We start from the raw sequence: 23371 nt of genomic DNA, 5'->3' as shown, positions 1-23371 counted from the left end.
AGGAATGAAAATTTATGGTTGAGTTTTTAAAGCAGAAAATGATATTTGGTTTTCATGGTAACCAAAGAAAATTCAATCATATTTTGATTGAGGGAGCTAGGTCATTTCAAGATCCATGGAGGCTGCTGGGGATATTACTTCGCCACATGGCAACAGTTCTAGATGCAGTTTAACATTGAAATAGTTCTGAAACATTCCTCAAGCTGCATGCTCTGTATTCATCATTTATAGATAAAGTAATACTGTGTGATATGTTAGGGTGCCGTGTGATGTGGTGTTTCTGCTGAATTCAAACTCTTCTTACCCTTATTACCATCTATTCACTGATTTATTTCCTTTAGAGTTATCTCCCCTGATTATCTTTCTGTTATTACCCTTAAATCCTGGTGTCGTATGAATTATTTCCCTTGGTTACATTTTGTCTATTGAATTATTTCCCCTGATTCATTTTTGTTCACGGAGTTATTTGAATGATTGTTTTTTTACCAAGTTATTGCCTTTTGTTACATTCTGCCCCATTGAGTTACTTCCCCTGATTCTATTCAGTTCCCCAAATTATTTCTCATTAAATTTCTAGTGTCTACTGAGTGATTCCCTCTGATTTTTCCATCCATTGAATTTTCCCCCGAATTACTTTGCTGCATTACACTGAGCTTTTACCAATGATTCTTGTCTGTAACCTTTCCTGCTAGATCTTAAAGAGCGTTTTCCCTTGATTTCTGCTTGCCTGCCTTTACCTTATCTTCCATTTGCCTGTACATTTCATAGATCGAGACACAGTCTGTTAATGTTCTCTGAAATGTTTGCTGCTTCTCAACATATGCCTTCTAGACTAAATGTCTTCTGAAATATTTTTTAATATTCAGTACCTGTATCTGCGATAAAACGACATTATTTCATGGATCAATTTTATCTGTCATTGGTTCCAAGTGTTTTGTGTCTCTTTTCAATTAGCGTTCAGATTTATCCATGATTTAATCATGTATGGTTTGTCAGCACTATAAAATGCACTATATATCTGGGAGTAAATCATTTCCATACCAACAATAAATGGAAGTAAAATACAACAAAGTGATCATTGTACCAGCTCTTTTTCAGCGATTTAACAACTTATTAAATAAAAACTAACCCATTGGGATATTCCATACTTTGGTTGTTGCTTAATATTTTTTCAATTGATGTATCAAATTCAAATAATTTACTTTTGGATGAATTTCAGCTCACTTATCCTGTGCCAGCTCACTTTTCCTGAATACACCATATACCAATTTTTGTCATTCTTGTGGAACAGGAAAATGTCAATTCAACCCTCAGTGGTTAGAAGGACACAGGTTCCAATTGGAGAATTAGAACTATTTTTACAAAATTTGGCAATAATTAAGATTATTATTGAATAAAGTGGTAATAAACGCTTATCTAAAGAAACAAGAAGACATGAGTTATACTGTGAAACTGTCTCTGCGACCACCTCTATATAAAGACCACCTAATTCATAAGACCACTTTTAGGGTCTCAAATGGCCAATTATAACACAATTATACCTGTGTATAAAGACCACTTTTTCTTTGTCCCTTGACTAGTCTTTGTAGACAGGTTTGAATGTATATATGTGATGACTTATAGTTCTGTGTGATTTCTTCTCAGGTGGAACCAGCTGGACATTCTCATCGTCCTTCTCTCCATCGTCGGGATTGTCCTGGAGGAAATGAAGACAAATGTTATCCCAATCAATCCTACCATCATCCGAGTCATGAGGGTTCTTCGTATAGCCAGAGGTGAGTTGTCTCTTTGCTGTACAGGGATGGAATGTAACAAGTGCAACTGATATTGCATTTACTCATTCACCCCTATAGACACAATTGAACCCTTCTAATTCAAAGACCAGAATAGTTCATTATGAACTTTCAGGGGTGAATAAATTGATCAGTCAGTATCATTTTCCATGTTAATGCTACAAACAGTCAGATAGCTAAGACGTTGGTACAAATATATAGTTAGCCATTGGTACAAGCAAGATTTAAATTCAAACCAAAAATTCAAATAAAATTGATATATACACGACCTTAAATTTTGTAATTTACCATTAAAAATGTCCAGAAAATCCCATGTAGGTGTTGTAAGGCTTCAAACTTCTGAACAAACCATGACAAGGACAACATCAGTGTATAAAACAATATATTTGGCTTACTTTACTGTAGCTTTATAGTACTGATTTATGTAGGCATTGGCTTACTTTACTGTAGCTTTATAGTACTGATTTATGTAGGCATTGGCTTACTTTACTGTAGCTTTATAGTACTGATTTATGTAGGCATTGGCTTACTTTACTGTAGCTTTATAGTACTGATTTATGTAGGCATTGGCTTACTTTACTGTAGCTTTATAGTACTGATTTATGTAGATTTATGTAGGCATTGGCTTACTTTACTGTAGCTTTATAGTACTGATTTATGTAGGCATTGGCTTACTTTACTGTAGCTTTATAGTACCGATTTATGTAGGCATTGGCTTACTTTACTGTAGCTTTATAGCACTGATTTATGTAGGCATTGGCTTACTTTACTGTAGCTTTATAGTACCGATTTATGTAGGCATTCAGAAGATGGCATTAATTTGTCAAATGATTTCTACATTATACATATTTTCTGTTATAGTGCTGAAGCTGCTGAAAATGGCCAAAAGTATCCGTGCCCTCCTGGATACTGTTATCCAGGCTCTTCCTCAAGTGGGCAACTTAGGACTCCTCTTTTTTCTCCTCTTCTTCATCTTTGCTGCCCTTGGAGTGGAGTTGTTCGGTCGACTAGGTACAGTTATCAATTACTGGTCAAAATGGTTCTACCTGGATGGTCATCAATAATTTTCTTAAAACAGTTTTAACGTTTGTAGGTATTTTGGTAAGAATGTAATGCATGCAAGTATATACCATCAAGCAAATGTATCTGCTTTTGATACAGAATGTTCTCTAGCTAAACAACATATAACTGGTCAAGATGTTTGTACCTGTATGCTTATAACTAATACTCTTCAAAAAGAATAAAGTTTACCACTTCTAAGTCTCTTGATTTATACATCTGTATGTTATGTGTCAAAGTATTCCCTCAATGAATTATGCTTTACAGAATGTTCCCTTAACCATCCTTGTGAGGGCCTTGGTGAACATGCCCACTTCAGAGATTTTGGGATGGCCTTCCTAACCCTATTCAGGGTTGCTACAGGTGACAACTGGAATGGCATTATGAAGGTAAGTTCTTATTTTACCTCAGTTACCAATTGTATATATCTACATTTCCTGTTGTTTTATTTTCTTTTCTTTACCCTTAACATATTATTTTACCTCCCTTTACCTTGTTTTACCTCCCTTTACCTATCGTTTTACCCCCATTTACCAATTATTTTACCTCCCTTTACCTATCGTTTTACATCTATATACCTGTTATTTTATCTCCTTTTACCTATATTTTACCTCCCTTAACCTATCGTTTTACCCCCTTTACCTATTGTTTTATTTCCTTTACTTATTACTTTACCTCTATATACCTATTACTTTACCTCTATATACCTATTACTTTACCTCTATATACCTATTACTTTACCTCTATATACCTATTACTTTACCTCTATTCCTATTACTTTACCTCTATTATACCTATTACTTTACCTCTATATACCTATTACTTTACCTCTATATACCTATTACTTTATTATATACCTATTATTTTATCTCCCTTTATTATTTTATCTCCCTTTACCTTTTGTTTTACCTCCATTTATCTGTAATTTTATCTCCCTTCAATTTATCTCTTATTACCTCCCTTTATCTTTTGTTTTACCTACCTTCACTCATTGTTTCATTTCCTTTGACCTATTTTTATTAGACTTGGTTATTATAATTTCTACCTGTACCTACTCTATTGTTCTGATTTTACTATTTACCTATTGTTAACAGGACACACTAAGAGAAGACTGTGATGACTCAGCCATCTGCCTAACAAACTGTTGCGTTAGCCCTATCATAGCGCCAGTGTACTTTGTCATCTTTGTCCTGATGGCGCAATTTGTCCTGGTGAACGTCGTCGTCGCAGTTCTGATGAAACACCTTGAGGTAAAACACCATCAATTTCATATAGACCTATCTTTATTAACAAATGTGGAAATAGTCTATGTTAGATATAAGTGTTTGGATCAAGAGATTTTTGCATGTTTCTTTTTCCAAAATCTAGAAAAACTGTTTTGATATTTTACAATCACACACGCTTTTCTTTGTATGAACTTGACAAGCAGTTTTCATATTTTAAAATGACACCAGAATGCTATTTTATTTCACTTCAGATTTTTTCTTGATATTTATTATCTCTAGAAATATTTTATATTTGTTTGATGTTTCTTTTTCTTAAATCTAGATAAAGTGTTTTGATAGTTTACAATCACATCATTTTTTCTTTTTATGAACTTTTACGATATTCTGAAATGACACCAATTTTTTGTTTCTTTTTTTTTGCCTTCATTTCCTTTTTTTATATTTTATTATCTCAACAAACATTTTACATCAATGTTTTTTTTTTATTTATATATACAATGAAACTATTTGCTACAATGCTTACTTCATTAAGCTTGGTTAGCATTTATAATTTTCATGCATTGTTCAACAAATATTTCACAATTTAATTTAATTCAAATGACAATTTGTTTTTATTAGTATTATATTTCACCAGGATTTGACAGATTGTTCTTATGATTGTGATTGCACTAATGTATTTTAGAGGTGTCGTAAAATCATTTTTATATAGATATATTACATATTTTTTTTGAAACTTTTTTTTTAATAAATATATATTTGTATCTAAATTTATTTCATTAATGATTTTTAATTACATTATCTGAAGTGCTCAATTCTATTAAAAAAGATCAGGGCATTTATATATACATGTACCTAAAATTAGAGAGTTAAATTATATGCTAGCTAGTTAGTTAGTTACAGGTGTTCTGTCGACTTGAGGGTTCAACCTCATTTAGTCCTTAGAGTAGCATTATTTTTAAATTAGTGAGATTTTGGAAGAAGACCCTCACGTCCGAAAACTTTGAAAACATTATTGTCATGTGGGATGTTATACACATATTCATTCTGTGTTTATACTGCTGTCGACTACAATACCAGCAGCAGCAGCTTGCTATTATTTCTTTCTAAGTGTAAACTAAATTAAAACATCAAACCTAAATACTTTTGATGTAATAATATAAAGCAAAAATGTCATAATCTTAAACTATTACATGCATGTAAAGCTGATAATTCAACTAATATGCATTATTTGTGAGTGATGTAGGAGTGCGTCAATGAAATGTTGTAAGGGGCACTAGGTGTGTATTAATGATTTGTTGTAAAGGACATTAGGTGTGTATTAATGAGATGTTATAAGGGACATTAGGTGTGTATTAATGAGATGTTGTAAGGGGCATTAGGTGTGTATTAATGAGATGTTGTAAGGGGCATTAGGTGTGTATTAATGAGATGTTGTAAGGGACATTAGGTGTGTATTAATGAGATGTTGTAAGGGACATTAGGTGTGTATTAATGAGATGTTGTAAGGGACATTAGGTGTGTATTAATGAGATGTTGTAAGGGACATTAGGTGTGTATTAATGAGATGTTGTAAGGGACATTAGGTGTGTATTTGTTGTAAGGGACACTAGGTGTGTATTAATGAGATGTTGTAAGGGACATTAGGTGTGTATTAATGAGATGTTGTAAGGGACATTAGGTGTGTATTAATGAGATGTTGTAAGGGACATTAGGTGTGTATTAATGAGATGTTGTAAGGGACATTAGGTGTGTATTAATGAGATGTTATAAGGGGCATTAGGTGTGTATTAATGAGATGTTATAAGGGGCATTAGGTGTGTATTAATGAGATGTTGTAAGGGGGCATTAGGTGTGTATTAATGAGATGTTGTAAGGGACATTAGGTGTGTATTAATGAGATGTTGTAAGGGACATTAGGTGTGTATTAATGAGATGTTGTAAGGGGCATTAGGTGTGTATTATAATGAGATGTTGTAAGGGACATTAGGTGTGTATTAATGAGATGTTGTAAGGGACATTAGGTGTGTATTAATGAGATGTTGTAAGGGACACTAGGTGTGTATTAATGAGATGTTGTAAGGGGCACTAGGTGTGTATTAATGAGATGTTGTAAGGGACATTAGGTGTGTATTAATGAGATGTTGTAAGGGGCACTAGGTGTGTATTAATGAGATGTTGTAAGGGACACTAGGTGTGTATTAATGAGATGTTGTAAGGGGCATTAGGTGTGTATTAATGAGATGTTGTAAGGGACATTAGGTGTGTATTAATGAGATGTTGTAAGGGGCACATTAGGTGTGTATTAATGAGATGTTATAAGGGACATTAGGTGTGTATTAATGAGATGTTGTAAGGGACATTAGGTGTGTATTAATGAGATGTTGTAAGGGACACTAGGTGTGTATTAATGAGATGTTGTAAGGGACATTAGGTGTGTATTAATGAGATGTTGTAAGGGACATTAGGTGTGTATTAATGAGATGTTGTAAGGGACATTAGGTGTGTATTAATGAGATGTTGTAAGGGGCATTAGGTGTGTATTAATGAGATGTTGTAAGGGGCATTAGGTGTGTATTAATGAGATGTTGTAAGGGACATTAGGTGTGTATTAATGAGATGTTGTAAGGGACATTAGGTGTGTATTAATGAGATGTTGTAAGGGGGACATTAGGTGTGTATTAATGAGATGTTGTAAGGGACATTAGGTGTGTATTAATGAGATGTTGTAAGGGACATTAGGTGTGTATTAATGAGATGTTGTAAGGGACACTTAGGTGTGTATTATGAGAATGTTGTATGGGGACATTAGGTGTGTGTATTAATGAGATGTTGTAAGGGGCATTAGGTGTGTATTAATGAGATGTTGTAAGGGACATTAGGTGTGTATTAATGAGATGTTGTAAGGGACATTAGGTGTGTATTTAATGAGATGTTGTAAGGGGCATTAGGTGTGTATTAATGAGATGTTGTAAGGGACATTAGGTGTGTATTAATGAGATGTTGTAAGGGACAACTAGGTGTGTATTAATGAGATGTTGTAAGGGACATTAGGTGTGTGTAATTAATGAGATGTTGTAAGGGATTAGGTGTGTATTAATGAGATGTTGTAAGGGACATTAGGTGTGTATTAATGAGATGTTGTAAGGGACATTAGGTGTGTATTAATGAGATGTTGTAAGGGGCACTAGGTGTGTATTAATGAGATGTTGTAAGGGGGCATTATTAATGAGATGTTGTTATTAATGTTGTTGTGTATTAATGGATTTTGTAGGGGCTTTAGGTGTGTATTAATGAGATGTTGTAAGGGGCATTAGGTGTGTATTAATGAGATGTGTTAAGGGACATTAGGTGTGTATTAATGAGATTCGTTGTAAGGGGGCATTAGGTGTGTATTAATGAGATGTTATTAAGGGGCATTAGTGTGTATTAATGAGATGTTGTAAGGGACACTATGTGTGTACATTAGGTGTGTATTTAATGAGATGTTGTAAGGGACATTAGTGTGTATTAATGAGATGTTGTAAGGGACATTAGGTGTGTATTAATGAGATGTTGTAAGGGGCATTAGGTGTGTATTAATGAGATGTTGTAAGGGCATTAGGTGTGTATTAATGAGATGTTGTAAGGGGCACTAGGTGTGTATTAATGAGATGTTGTAAGGGACATTAGGTGTGTATTAATGAGATGTTGTAAGGGGACCACTAGGTGTGTATTAATGAGATGTTGTAAGGGACATTAGGTGTGTATTAATGAGATGTTGTAAGGGGCATTAGGTGTGTATTAATGAGATGTTGTAAGGGACACTATGTGTGTATTAATGAGAAATGTTGTAAGGGACACTTAGGTGTGTATTAATGAGATGTTGTAAGGGACACTAGGTGTGTATTAATGAGATGTTGTAAGGGACACTAGGTGTGTATTAATGAGATGTTGTAAGGGACATTAGGTGTGTTATTAATGAGATGTTGTAAGGGACACTAGGTGTGTTTTAATGAGGATTGTTGTAAGGGACATTAGGTGTGTATTAATGAGATGTTGTAGGGGGCATTAGGTGTGTATTAATGAGATGTTGTAAGGGACACTAGGTGTGTATTAATGAGATGTTGTAAGGGACATTAGGTGTGTATTAATGAGATGTTGTAAGGGACACTATGTGTGTTATTAATGAGATGTTGTAAGGGGACATTAGGTGTGTATTAATGAGATGTTGTAAGGGACATATGTGTGTATTAATGAGATGTTGTAAGGGACATTAGGTGTGTATTAATGAGATGTTGTAAGGGGCAACACTAGGTGTGTATTAATGAGATGTTGTAAGGGACATTAGGTGTGTATTAATGAGATGTTGTAAGGGGCATAGGTGTGTATTAATGAGATGTTGTAAGGGGGCATTAGTGTGTATTAATGAGATGTTGTAAGGGACATTAGGTGTGTTATTAATGAGATGTTGTAAGGGACATTAGGTGTGTATTAATGAGATGTTGTAAGGGACACTTAGGTGTGTATTTAATGAGATGTTGTAAGGGACACTAGGTGTGTATTAATGAGTTGTTGTAAGGGACACTAGGTGTGTATTAATGAGATGTTGTTGTATGGGGCACTAGGTGTGTATTAATGAGATGTTGTAAGGGACATTATGTGTGTATTAATGAGATGTTGTAAGGGACATTAGGTGTGTATTAATGAGATGTTGTAAGGGGCACTTAGGTGTGTATTAATGAGATGTTGTTAGGGGCATTAGGTGTGTATTAATGAGATGTATTAAGGGACATATAAGTGGGTGTGTATTAATGATAAGGCATTAGGTGTGTATTAATGAGATGTTGTAAGGGGCAATGTAGGTGTGTATTAATGAGATGTTGTCAAGGGACATTAGGTGTGTATTAATGAGATGTTGTAAGGGACATTAGGTGTGTATTAATGAGATGTTGTAAGGGACATTAGGTGTGTATTAATGAGATGTTGTAAGGGGACACTAGTAGGTGTGTATTAATGAGATGTTGTAAGGGACATTAGGTGTGTTATTAATGAGATGTTGTAAGGGGCATTAGGTGTGTATTAATGAGATGTTGTAAGGGACATTAGGTGTGTATTAATGAGATGTTGTAAGGGACATCTAGGTGTGTATTAATGAGATGTTGTAAGGGGCATTAGGTGTGTATTAATGAGATGTTGTAAGGGGCACTAGGTGTGTATTAATGAGATGTTGTAAGGGACATTAGGTGTGTATTAATGAGATTGTTGTAAAGGGACATTAGGTGTGTATTAATGAGATGTTGTAAGGGGCACATTAGGTGTGTATTAATGAGATGTTGTAAGGGGACACTAGGTGTGTATTAATGAGATGTTGTAAGGGACATTAGGTGTGTATTAATGAGATGTTATAAGGGACATTAGGTGTGTATTAATGAGATGTTGTAAGGGGCACTAGGTGTGTATTAATGAGATGTTGTAAGGGACATTAGGTGTGTATTAATGAGATGTTGTAAGGGGACATTAGGTGTGTATTAATGAGATGTTGTAAGGGACATTAGGTGTGTATTAATGAGATGTTGTAAGGGACATTTAGGTGTGTATTAATGAGATGTTGTAAGGGGCACATTAGGTGTGTATTAATGAGATGTTGTAAGGGACACTAGTGTGTATTAATGAGATGTTGTAAGGGACATTAGGTGTGTATTAATGAGATGTTGTAAGGGACATTAGGTTGTGTATTAATGAGATGTTGTAAGGGACATTAGGTGTGTATTAATGAGATGTTATAAGGGACATTAGGGGCACTAGGGTGTATTTAATGAGATGTTGTAAGGGGCATAGGTTGGTGTATTAATGAGATGTTGTAAGGGACACTAGGTGTGTTATTAATGAGATGTTGTAAGGGGCATTAGGTGTGTATTAATGAGATGTTGTATTAAGGGGGACATTAGGTGTGTATTAATGAGATGTTGTAAGGGGCATTAGGTTTGTATTAATGAGATGTTTGTAAGGGACATTAGGTGTGTATTAATGAGATGTTGTAAGGGACATTAGGTGTGTATTATGAGATGTTGTAAGGGGCATTAGGTGTGTATTAATGAGATGTTGTAAGGGACACTAGGTGTGTATTAATGAGATGTTGTAAGGGGCATTAGGTGTGTATTAATGAGATGTTGTAAGGGGCATTAGGTGTGTATTAATGAGATGTTGTAAGGGGGTGTGTATTAGGTGTTTGTATTAATGAGATGTTGTAAGGGACATTAGGTGTGTATTAATGAGATGTTGTGTGGACAAGTTGATTTAATGGGACATTAGGTGTGTATTAATGAGATGTTGTAAGGGACATTAGGTGTGTATTAATGAGATGTTGTAAGGGACACTAGGTGTGTATTAATGAGATGTTGTAAGGGGCATTAGGTGTGTATTAATGAGGAAAAAAAAAAAAAAAAAATTTTTGTAAGGGGCACACTAGGTGGTGTATTAATGAGATGTTGTAAGGGACATTAGGTGTGTATTAATGAGATGTTGTAAGGGGCATTAGGTGTGTATTAATGAGATGTTGTAAGGGACATTAGGTGTGTATTAATGAGATGTTGTAAGGGGCACTAGGTGTGTATTAATGAGATGTTGTAAGGGGCACTAGGTGTGTATTAATGAGATGTTGTAAGGGGCATTAGGTGTGTATTAATGAGATGTTGTAAGGGGCATTAGGTGTGTATTAATGAGATGTTGTAAGGGGCATTAGGTGTGTATTAATGAGATGTTGTAAGGGGCATTAGGTGTGTATTAATGAGATGTTGTAAGGGACATTAGGTGTGTATTAATGAGATGTTGTAAGGGGCATTAGGTGTGTATTAATGAGATGTTGTAAGGGACATTAGGTGTGTATTAATGAGATGTTGTAAGGGACATTAGGTGTGTATTAATGAGATGTTGTAAGGGCATTAGGTGTGTATTAATGAGATGTTGTAAGGGGCATTAGGTGTGTATTAATGAGATGTTGTAAGGGCACATTAGGTGTGTATTAATGAGATGTTGTAAGGGACATTAGGTGTGTATTAATGAGATGTTGTAAGGGACATTAGGTGTGTATTAATGAGATGTTGTAAGGGACATTAGGTGTGTATTAATGAGATGTTATAAGGGGCATTAGGTGTGTATTAATGAGATGTTGTAAGGGGCATAGGTGTGTATTAATGAGATGTTGTAAGGGGCACTTAGGTGTGTATTAATGAGATGTTATAAGGGACATTAGGTGTGTATTAATGAGATGTTGTAAGGGGCATTAGGTGTGTATTAATGAGATGTTGTAAGGGGCATTAGGTGTGTATTAATGAGATGTTGTAAGGGACATTAGGTGTGTATTAATGAGATGTTTAAGGGACATTAGGTGTGTATTAATGAGATGTTGTAAGGGACATTAGGTGTGTATTAATGAGATGTTGTAAGGGGCATTAGGTGTGTATTAATGAGATGTTGTAAAGGGCATTAGGTGTGTATTAATGAGATGTTGTAAGGGGCATTAGGTGTGTATTAATGAGATGTTATAAGGGACATTAGGTGTGTATTAATGAGATGTTGTAAGGGGCACTAGGTGTGTATTAATGAGATGTTGTAAGGGACATTAGGTGTGTATTAATGAGATGTTGTAAGGGATTAGGTGTGTATTAATGAGATGTTGTAAGGGACATTAGGTGTGTATTAATGAGATGTTGTAAGGGGCATTAGTGTGTATATAGATGAGATGTTGTAAGGGGACATTAGGTGTGTATTAATGAGATGTTGTAAGGGGCATTAGGTGTGTATTAATGAGATGTTGTAAGGGGCATTAGGTGTGTATTAATGAGATGTTGTAAGGGACATTAGGTGTGTATTAATGAGATGTTGTAAGGGACATTAGGTGTGTATTAATGAGATGTTGTAAGGGACACTAGGTGTGTATTAATGAGATGTTGTAAGGGACATTAGGTGTGTATTAATGAGATGTTGTAAGGGACATTAGGTGTGTATTAATGAGATGTTGTAAGGGACATTAGGTGTGTATTAATGAGATGTTGTAAGGGACATTAGGTGTGTATTAATGAGATGTTGTAAGGGACATTAGGTGTGTATTAATGAGATGTTGTAAGGGACATTAGGTGTGTATTAATGAGATGTTGTAAGGGCATTAGGTGTGTATTAATGAGATGTTATAAGGGACATTAGGTGTGTATTAATGATGTTTAATAGATGATGTTATAAGGGGCATTAGGTGTGTATTAATGAGATGTTATAAGGGACATTAGGTGTGTATTAATGAGATGTTGTAAGGGACACTTAGGTGTGTATTAATGAGATGTTGTAAGGGGCATTAGGTGTGTATTAATGAGAGTGTTGTAAGGGACATTAGGTGTGTATTAATGAGATGTTGTAAGGGACATTAGGTGTGTATTAATGAGATGTTGTAAGGGACATTAGGTGTGTATTAATGAGATGTTGTAAGGGACATTAGGTGTGTATTAATGAGATGTTGTAAGGGACATTAGGTGTGTATTAATGAGATGTTGTAAGGGACATTAGGTGTGTATTAATGAGATGTTATAAGGGACATTAGGTGTGTATTAATGAGATGTTATAAGGGGCATTAGGTGTGTATTAATGAGATGTTGTAAGGGGCACTAGGTGTGTATTAATGAGATGTTATAAGGGGCACTAGGTGTGTTATTAATGAGATGTTGTAAGGGACATTAGGTGTGTATTAATGAGATGTTGTAAGGGACATTAGGTGTGTATTAATGAGATGTTATAAGGGACAGGGGTGGAAATTAGGACTAATACTTCATGTTTAGAAAATATGATCTCTAGAATAGCATTACAGAAAAAAATAGCATTGCAGAAATAGGCATGTAAATCGAGTGTGCTAGAGATGTGATATCATTGTATGATAATACCATTGTATAATGCTTTATACTTTACAAATATATCATACATGTGTGTGTTTTATACCACATAATGTTGTCTGCACCTCACTATCAGAACTCATTATAACTAAAAACCATTGTAATCCATATGTTGTCTCACATCAAACTCATAACTCATGTGACCACCCCATCACCTCTGCCTGAACTCACATGTACTGGATCCTCGTGTGGCCACCTTATCTGTGACAAATATCACATCACAGTACTTATGTCTCAAATGACTCAAAACTCACAAGTTTCCTCCAACAAAAACCATCATATCCGGTATGCCTTTCTGACTAAAAGTCATGTTGTCCCCAGTTAAACTCTTTCACCCCTGAAGACTCATTTGGAATCTCCCAAAACTCAAGCTGGAACAGTTCATTATAGAATTTCAGGGGTGAGTTAAAGACCCTTGAGAGAATCTTTGTTGGATGCAATCATGATACTAAAGGTTAATCCAATAACCTTTCTAATCTATGTGATACAGGTATCAAGTGGACGAGCCTAATTTTCCATTCTGATTTTCTCATATGAGTAAAACCATGTCACCAGAGTATCAAATGGCCAAGCATTTGTCTTCTCTGAATAAGATCATGTCAAATGGATCATGTCAAATGTTCATGTTTTGTTTTCTGACTAAACCATCTTACTAGAGTCTCAAATGGTCGAGCTTTTTGTCTTCTTACGAAAATCATGTTACCACAATTTCAATGGTCAAAAACATTTCATCTAATGACAATTCTGTTACTTGAATCTCAAGTGGTCAAGCCCAATTCTCTTCTGGCGAATATCCTGTTACAGAGTCTCCAATGGTCAAACTTTTCTCTACGACCGAAAATCATTTTACCAGAGTCTCAATTTGTTAAGTCTTTTTTTCAAATGACAAAATTATATTACAACAGTCTTGAATAGTGAAGCTTGTGCCTTTGATGCCGAAAACTGTTACAAGAGAAAATGGAGAACATAGTTCTCTTCTGACAAAGAAGAGTCTCAAATGGTAGAACATCTTTGCAAAAATCATGTTGTGAGTCTCAAATGGTAGAACATCTTGGCAAAATTCATGTTGTGAGTCTCAAATGGTAGAACATCTTGGCAAAATTCATGTGAGTCTCAAATGATCAAGCATACTCTCTTCCGACAATAATCATGTTATCTAAGTCTCAAATGATCAAACTTATTCACTTCTGACAAAAGTATCAAATGAAGTCAAGCCTTTTCTCTCTTGGCAAAGCCATGTTACTAGAATCTCAATCCTAATTGATCAAGTCTTATCTCTCTTTGATTAATCTTGTTACTAGTCTCCAGTTGCCGTCAAGTCTTTTCCTTTTGTTACTAAAATCTTGTTCTCGAAATCTCTAGTGACCACATGTTCTTTTTCTCACCAAGTTCAAATTGTACCTCATTCTTTCACGTGTCATCATCGCTTTTCATTGGTCGTTTGTGTGTTAAATTTAGGGGGTCGATATAAAATGTAGTTCAAAGGTATAACCTTTTCAGGAAGTGGTAATGTTAGTGAATATTCGTAAGGGCTCAAAACACTTTACAAGTCCATGATCCGATAACAGTCTGTTACCTGGGTCCAGTGTCATGAACATTCCTTAACTTCAGGACATTACTGACTTTCAAATTCTCCAAAGAAGTTAATGGAAAATCCTTTGTGAATGACTCCTTTCCTAAAATTTGAAACCATGTGTTTTGGGTAACATTTCACGAATTTAAGGAATGGTCGTGAAGCTGGAGCACATAACGACCAAAATGGCGACTGTTTTTTTTGGGTCTGAAACGATACCTACTGAAGACGGTAATACTAAACAGGTGAGAGATAAGTGTTAGGTGATGCTATTGACTGCTTAATCAACAGGAAACATACAAATACAAAGAGTTGGACGATGAGGTAGAGGAGGAACTTCGCAACGAAATGGATGATAAAAATAAAACTGAAATATTTGAACTGAAATACCAGGTGAGATAAGAGTTTTAGGACCATTCTCTGTTTTTTATTCCTCTTTTTAGAAACTTGATGTTGTTGTAGTCGCTATTGTTTCATGCTGATAAGTTCTTGGAAAGAGGGACTTGAGTTCAATCTGTTTCTAAATTTAGATTTCCAGGTGAGATTTGATGTCACCTTTCTCTATATATACTAAGACATATGTATGCATGTTTAGTTGTTTTACACTATCTTTGCACGAAAACATTAATGTAAATTGTGATTAATTTTTGTTTTCTTCAGAAATATTACCTGGAGAATGTTGACAATTAACCTATGTTTTTCCCTTGTACAGTGTACCTTCTCCCCCCCTATTTAATTTCTTTATTTCCCAAGTTTTTTTTATTTTCAGACATTGTATAGCCTGTAATCTGTAAGGCGTGGCCTAGAACTTTTTAATCCAAAGCTTATATACTAAACAACTGACTTACATATTTGATTGATAACCTACATTTACTCAATGACTTTTACTAAATAATCATGTAAGAAGTTATTATGATAACAGTTACTATAGAAGGTTTTAGAGTTATCACCCTTTGGGGCTACCAAGTAGATTTGAGTGAAAAAAATACTACATGTTACAACTTCGTGAAAATGTAATATTAGAGTGCTGTAACATGTGTCAGCCTCATTCTGAAACTCAATTAGGAATTCTTAAAATGTCCACGCATAAATATTAATTTATTGATATAAGCCTACATGTAGATACTCAATTTTAATTGTTTTGCTGCTGTTGAGTTTGTCATTCCATCAGACAAATGTTGACTAATCTATTGAACATTGAACTTATTTATAACAAGTCAACATTAATAATTGGTGATCAATTTTAGGGAATTTTACTTTCTGAACGCCTGTTTTTCTACGTTCTTTGTACTTATGTACTGTCCCATGTATGTTAAATATACTCCACATATCCCCTATACCTCTGTTAAAGTACACATATTCCCTATACTTCTGTAAAAATCTAGCAGTTATATATACTACATATATACCGTATCTGTGTACCTCTAGCAGTTATATATACTAGTACTACATATATCCTGTATAATTTGTATACATCTAGCAGTTACACATACTTTATTGTGTTATATATAATACAGTATACTTCTGTACTCCTCTAGACTCCTCTAGACATATAATGATATACTTTAACTTGTTAAATTTATTTGTGATTATTTATAATACTCATATTATTGCAGGCATTACTTTATACTGTAAAACAACTTTCTCTCATGGCTATACCATTTCGAAATAAGATTGCGATTTTTTTCCTCAAAAGAAAAGAATTGAAATACCTTTCAATAGAGGTAAGAAACCCTATGAATGGGTTGGATAAACCTTGCGAAATTTACTTTGATCGCAAATTTAAATCGTAGGCGAAAGAAAGTTGATTATCAGTACTTTAATGGTCATATGAATATAATATTACAATTTGTATTTTATGTCATGTATACCGCCCTGTTATTGTATATATGACACTCTGTGTACCCCCTGTATTGCAGTCAATGGACTTCCATCGTTTTTGTGACAACTGTATACCAAATATTGTTTGTAACTGTTTATTTAAGAACACATTTGATAACTGACTAGAAATTTCAAGAAATAACTTGTAGAAAAATGCTACTTTTTAAAATCGTATTGTTCTGCATAGGGACTAGGTAAAGTGGTAGACTTTGTAAAATGGTATTGGGCTGAGTAAGGACTAGGTAAAGTGGTAGACTTTGTAAAATGGTATTGGGCTGAGTAAGGACTAGGTAAAGTGGTAGACTTTGTAAAATGGTATTGGGCTGAGTAAGGACTAGGTAAAGTGGTAGACTTTGTAAAATAGTATTGGGCTGAGTAAGGACTAGGTAAAGTGGTAGACTTTGTAAAATAGTATTGGGCTGAGTAAGGACTAGGTAAAGTGGTAGACTTTGTAAAATAGTATTGGGCTGAGTAAGGACTAGGTAAAGTGGTAGACTTTGTAAAATGGTATTGGGCTGAGTAAGGACTAGGTAAAGTGGTAGACTTTGTAAAATGGTATTGGGCTGAGTAAGGACTTGGTAAAGTGGTAGACTTTGTAAAATAGTATTGGGCTGAGTAAGGACTAGGTAAAGTGACTGCTGGACTGGCTGTGAATTACATCTATTCAGTACATACATGCAATAATTAGATACTCTGATGGAAATATGGTTTAACTTCACATATATGTGGGTCAATAGAAATGTATTTGCCACAGAGTAAAATAATGTTTTCCTGCATAAATAGCAGTGGACTACATATAATTTCGTGCAGTTAAATAATTGTTCTTTCCTGTAACTTTTTGACAGGAATCTCATCGTATGGTGGACGAAGATGATATGATGGATGGTGATGGAAAGGATGAAGATGAAGAAGAAAAGGAAGAATCGACTGGTGGAGATGTTAATGTTAAAGATGAAGAGATGGAGGTAAGTCAAAGATCACCTTCTTTAACGGAAATAACTCTAGTTTAGCGCAATATTTACCCATTTGTAGGGAATAACTCTATCAGATACATTTTCAGATTTTAAATCGGTTATCCTCTTATCGAGGGAAAATAACTCATAGGATTTTTACAATTTCTTCTCTAGTGTAACGATCTTCATATTCTACAATGGAATTACATGTTTATGGTATCAACAATACTTCCTCTTCTTTCAGAGAGGTAAATTAGTGTATGATCTTAATAAAATTATCTTCTCTAAGGAAAACAACTACTTTCAAATAAAAATAAGTCCACTTATCTAAGAGGATATTTAAGTTAAGGTCTTTCTAAACTCTCTTCATCGAGGGAGAAAACTTTGTCTTCTATTCTTCTAGTGAACGATACAATAAAGTTGTAAATTCGGAAATTCGCATCATTTATATATATTCCACATGTATATACCATCACCTCTGATACTTGCTACAGATGATGTTGAAGGTTAAGACGCCTGTACCACCGTACATCCGTAAGCTCAAGTCCCCCGTCTGTAAACAGGCATCCTTACCACCGAGTTTTACATTCCGGCCGCCAAGTAATGAACCTCAAGATGAAAATGAACCCATTCATGGTGAGTCAATGGTGTTTTAGTGTCGACTTCTTCTCCAAGGGGTAAAATTGACTAAAATTTCAAAAATCTTCTCTATCCACAGATGTGGTAGAATCAAATACTCTTCATAGATAGAAAGGTCTTAGGTCCTTTACAAAAAAACTGTGAATTATATGACCCTCGGGTCTCGCGTTTCCCCTTGGGTAGGGGATCAATTTTGCTATAGTTTATAAAGGGATAGCACATTTATAAGCATTTTTTGTTCAATTTTCATAGGAAATGAGTCAAACATGTTTAGAATTAATAGCCTGGAATATAGCATTTTAACATCCATATCATTCCTCGCTGACCCCTTGGGACCAGAGGGGCTGAGCCAAACAGGGTCAAAATGACTAAAAAAATCACCAGTTCTTCCGAGTTTCCACAGGTTTAATAGAAGAAAATACTCTTAATAGATTAAAAAATCAAACATAGTGTTCATATGTCTTTGTTTCATTCTATATCCGAACTCGGGTGACTGTTAAGGCCCATGGATCTCTTGTTTTTGTATGACCTCTGGTTCTGCCGCTGGCATCCATTTGGAGTACATTGTATGTAACACGATTGTCAAAAATATTGTTTACAATTGTTGCAGGTCCTCTCCTGGTTCCTGTTGATATCACCATATCCAGTTTTGATAGCAGCGTGGACCTATCAGGGTCTTCTACCTTGGATGTCCCTCTCACGCCGTCTACATGTTATTCTGAAAACTCCAGCTACATGGAAGGAAGCGCTGAGAAACTCCCCAGGCCTGGAAAGGACAATAGCAGTTACGCGAGTCACATACCACAAAAGAACTACTTAAACCCAAATACAAAAACAGTCAGTCCACAACAAAAACAGCGCTTCAAAGACAGGAAACTTGTACGCCAAAAGAGTTGTGATTATGATAGCCCCCCAATCACCGAGGAGACTGTAAGTACGCGAGGAAAACTTTTGTTATCTCCCTGCCAAAAGTATCGTGAAAAAGTGTCTCAATCTCAGCCCTCTTTATTGATTGTGGGCATGGATGCACACCGAGGTTCCAAAATGTCAAAACTGTCTGGTTGTCCCAACCGGCGCCGACTGAGTTATCTGCAGCGCAGTCAGAGTAGTGGCGCTGAGAAAGCAAAGGTACGTGATCGCTTCTGTTCTGGTGCTAATCCACATAGACCACATAATCACACACAACGCACACACTCGACAAAAGGCTACTCAGTCTTGCACCCAATGGCACAAGAGCCTACCGTATATTCACATCCTGTGCAATGTTCAACAGACAAACCAGACTCTAACACATCCTCCTCTCAAAATTATCCCCATCAGCTTAATCGCAGCAGTACATGTGACTCTCAGTCCAACGACTGCTCAACCACAAGTGATTGGACTGGAGATGAGGCAGCGTGTGATGAGGAGGTGCGTAAAATCACTGGGGATGATACCGAAGAAGAAGAGCTTGGTGACGACCTGGCAGACTTCTCACCCGATATTCCAGGTGAACGTACCCTGCTTCTTGCAGAGGCAGCGGAAGAGGAGGCTGCACTTAGTAGCAGTAGTGCAGGGACTTCCGGTAGCAGGCAGAGTATATTAGACTCGCATGAGAGCAAACACCTCACGGGTCAGGGAACCACTGACGCTCCCGGTGGTAAGACCCAGAGTAGATTTGACAACGATCGACATCAGATGTGCAAGACTGAGACTAGCCCCTCTGATACCTCAGGGAGCAGACAAAGTATATTAGACTTAAAAGACGAAAACAATGTATATGGCAGTGACACTATTCCCCACCAGCTTCTTCTAGTGCCTTCTCATGTACGTTCTACAGACACGTTAAGTATCCAAGGTAGCAACCACTGTCCGGATAGAAATTCTAGTCACCATGGTAACCAGAACAATAAGTGTAATGGTGGCCAAGCCTCTGTGCTGGTGCACCCTCTTTCCTCAGGAGAACCTTTAGTAGACCTAGAACAGGATATTGATTGTGATAAATCAGAAAGTGGCACATCTGACAAGGGGAATAACTCTGACAAACTCCCTGTGATACGTTTTGAAGACCCTTTATCGGTGCACAGAAGACGTTTTTCAACCAAATCAGAAGATGGTGGCGATTGATAGTCGCTTCTGTCTCGTCCTGTTCTGCTTGGATGCAATCCGAGTACAATAGATGTCATTCCTTCATTGTTCTCAGATCAGTAGTTGAGTGCAGCTCTGTGTTTATAACTTATTGTGTCAAATTTTATCGAATATAGTTTTATCATATGTCTATTCATGTGTTTTACATACTTTTAGTGATTGGTTATGCTCATTTATTTATAGAGATGATATTACTTGAAAATGATAAGACTATCAGAGGATAAAGAAAACGTTTTCTGTGACATAACGTGTCATTCTGCAAGATTAACTCAATCTAAAAAATTAATAGCGTTGTTTGAAATTGGCAAAAACCATAATTCTATGCACAAGCATTACTGGGATACCTCACTTGGCCGTTTCCGTCACGGAACTGATTCCAATATTTGATTTAATGTATAGCACGTAAAAATAAAAGGAATGCAACGATAGCAAATGCAATCATATTCTTTGGGTACATAAAACTCTTTCTTTTGAAAAGTTTGATGCCATTGTAACCACAGGGACTTTTAAGTCACTTTTTCATTATGTCAGCAGTTAACGCTCTTTTGTATATTTCGGTCAGAAGAATTTCGACTCATCTTTACATCTGTTTAGTGTATTGTATTTCCATTATTCCTTAAGATAAATATATTTGGCCTTTAATGTAGGCAGGTGAAATTATCATTCCTCTTAGGAACCCGTTACCGCCATTTGAAAGATTTCTTCTTGTCTATAATTCTTCAATCTCAGAATGCAGATCATAGTTGAAGATGGAAGTCGAGGAATTAATTTTAGGTTTATTTTTCTCTCTTTGGAAGTTGTGTTGTAATTCTAAGTATTTTCTAAATATCACTTCGGAACTCTCTCCCTGGATGTTACAGCATAAAGGAAGTTTTCTGGTGTAGTTTTCAATCATTAGATACCTCTTTCAAGCACGGTGTGGTTTGTAATTGTTTTGTCGAAGTACGAATAGCGCGATTGGTAGATATCTTTTTCTCATTAAGAGAGATGTGATTGGTGAATTTCTTTTTCGAGGTAGAAATTTGATTGGTAGATTTTTTTCCTTGCAAGATTGAAATATTTTTCTTTACAATTAAAAGAGTGATTGATAACATTCTCTTTCTTATTGTGTAAAGTGAGAGCGATTGGTAGATTTCTTTTTTTACGATGGGAGAAGCGTGATTGGTGGATTTCTTTTTTACTGTAGAAGAAGTGCGATTGGTGGAGTTTTCTTTCTAAGATGATGTGTGATTGGCAGATTTTTTTTTCTCTATGGATGTCATTGATTGGAAAAAATCCATTTGGGTCAACATGTCATTCAATTATTAATGTAATGGATGCATTCTCTGTGACATGAATTTCTGTTAAATATTGATCGTTATCAGGGAGTTTGTCGATTTATCATGAACTCTATAACTGGACACATCACATGTCGGCCTCGGGCAACAGTTATACCAAACTTAAGTTGTTGCACCTTGTAGTCATTCAATGTTTAGATGGCGGGTACAATTGGTGTATTGTTTTGTATGGAATCCTCTTCAGAGCTCTTTCATACATACATGTTCGACCATTAGGAAAAATAATAGCGTTGTGTGAATGATCTCGGAGCTCAAGTAACACTTATAAAAAGTTATATTGCTGTGTATATAGACATTCTGTGTGTGTATCGCATTGTTAGCTCACATAGATAAACAGTTAATATTAAATCATGTTTTATTGTGATTCATCGATATGCAAGTAGAAAGAGAGAAACCACAATTCTACCATTTGTATAGTGTGTCCTATACCTGGGATCTACCAACAACTGTGATGCCAATATATACATAATGTTTTCACTACAGATGCTTTTTATAAATTTAATGTTCAGAAGTTGTCAAAATATTTTAAGTATGATATTCTTACTGAGATGGTGCAACATTTGATTGAATACCTTTTCAAAGTAAAACTATAAGACGACTACATGTAGTAATGTAATAGCCTGATAACGGACGTGTATACATAGTTACGGTCCGACAAAGTAGAAAAATGTGCAAGCAATATAATGTCATTTCATTAAAAACCATGTGCAAAAGAAGTTCATGTCATTTATATTGTAAAGGTAACCCCCAGTCATTATTCCGGCGTAAATGTTATTTATTTTACCTGAATTCATGTGATATATTGTACTTTGGCCTGGTCATTTTTATATTACTCTTTCTAAATGTATGACGACTGCATCCATCAGTGGAGTACATATCTTAGTGAAATAATACTAGAAAAAAAAACTATAAACCAACTTTTTCGCGTGCGGTTATATTTCGTGTATTTGATTAAAATTCCCGAAATTATATTTTTACGAAAACGTTTCAACAATAACAATTTCGTATATGCATATTACAGTCATCTGTCTTAGCGGGTTGGTATCGATTGTGACGTCATCTGATTGCGGGGGTAACGTCATAATTTTAAGAGGAAACGACGCGAGTTTCTCTCAAAATAATGACGTGACCATTAATACTTACCCGCAAGGTAGATGACTAAAAACAGAAGAACAAATACTAGTTTTAAAGCTGTAAATCGCGAAAAATCGCAGCGAAAACAAGATGGTTCACAGGAAATGTGTATTCGGCTTATCTGACGTCGGACAACCAAATCGCATCTTGTTTCCATTTACATCAGCACACTTTTGATAGATAGGAAAACCTGTTGACATGTTGTTATTTGTTCTGCCTTTCACCTTTCATACTTTTTCCTGACCTTATACAATGTTTACAAAGACACGCAGATGTTGTTTTACAGAAATAAAGTTTGCACCATCATCATAGTCTATTTCGTTGTTTGTAATCAAAGTGAAAGTATTTAGTTTAAAGTGTCTTCCTATAGAATCTAATGTCTATTTAGATGCCAGGCTTTGCAGAGCGCTCAAGGCATTAGTTAGACCAAGAAAAGTTTTTATCAACGACGATTTAATCCACAAGATGGAACAGCAATTACCATGGTGATCAGTACACCATGTCAACGTAAGTGACTTCACAATGGTCACGTCTTGGTGTCAGTTCTAACCCCCAACCCCTAGATTTCACTTTATTTCATATAGTAGAAATAAGTGGCAAGATAATGTAAATATTCATAATAGTCACGTCTTGGCGTCAGTTCTACCGCCATAGACTTCACTTTATTATAAATAATGGAAGTGGTAATTGATCACATAATGCCTAACAAACTAATCTTATGATTTTTGATCCAA

At 35.4% G+C, this 23371-nt stretch overlaps 1 protein-coding gene across 2 annotated transcripts in view; it reads left to right on the top strand.

Moving 5' to 3' along the window:
* LOC138323574 (voltage-dependent T-type calcium channel subunit alpha-1G-like) overlaps window positions 1-22943 on the top strand; it is a 96496-nt gene extending 73553 nt beyond the window's left edge. For both annotated transcript variants that reach the window (XM_069268271.1, XM_069268270.1), the window contains 8 exons: window positions 1645-1775; window positions 2655-2804; window positions 3120-3241; window positions 3947-4102; window positions 14858-14959; window positions 17293-17412; window positions 17895-18036; window positions 18650-22943. In XM_069268271.1, the coding sequence (XP_069124372.1) occupies window positions 1645-1775; window positions 2655-2804; window positions 3120-3241; window positions 3947-4102; window positions 14858-14959; window positions 17293-17412; window positions 17895-18036; window positions 18650-20145 (2419 nt within the window). In that variant the 3' untranslated portion in view covers window positions 20146-22943. The remainder of the gene's footprint in view (window positions 1-1644; window positions 1776-2654; window positions 2805-3119; window positions 3242-3946; window positions 4103-14857; window positions 14960-17292; window positions 17413-17894; window positions 18037-18649) is intronic.
* The last annotated feature ends 428 nt before the right edge of the window (window positions 22944-23371 follow it).

Source organism: Argopecten irradians, chromosome 5, assembly GCF_041381155.1.
Source record: "Argopecten irradians isolate NY chromosome 5, Ai_NY, whole genome shotgun sequence".
Taxonomy (NCBI): Eukaryota; Metazoa; Mollusca; class Bivalvia; order Pectinida; family Pectinidae; genus Argopecten; species Argopecten irradians.
This window is presented reverse-complemented; position numbering and strand designations above follow the sequence as displayed.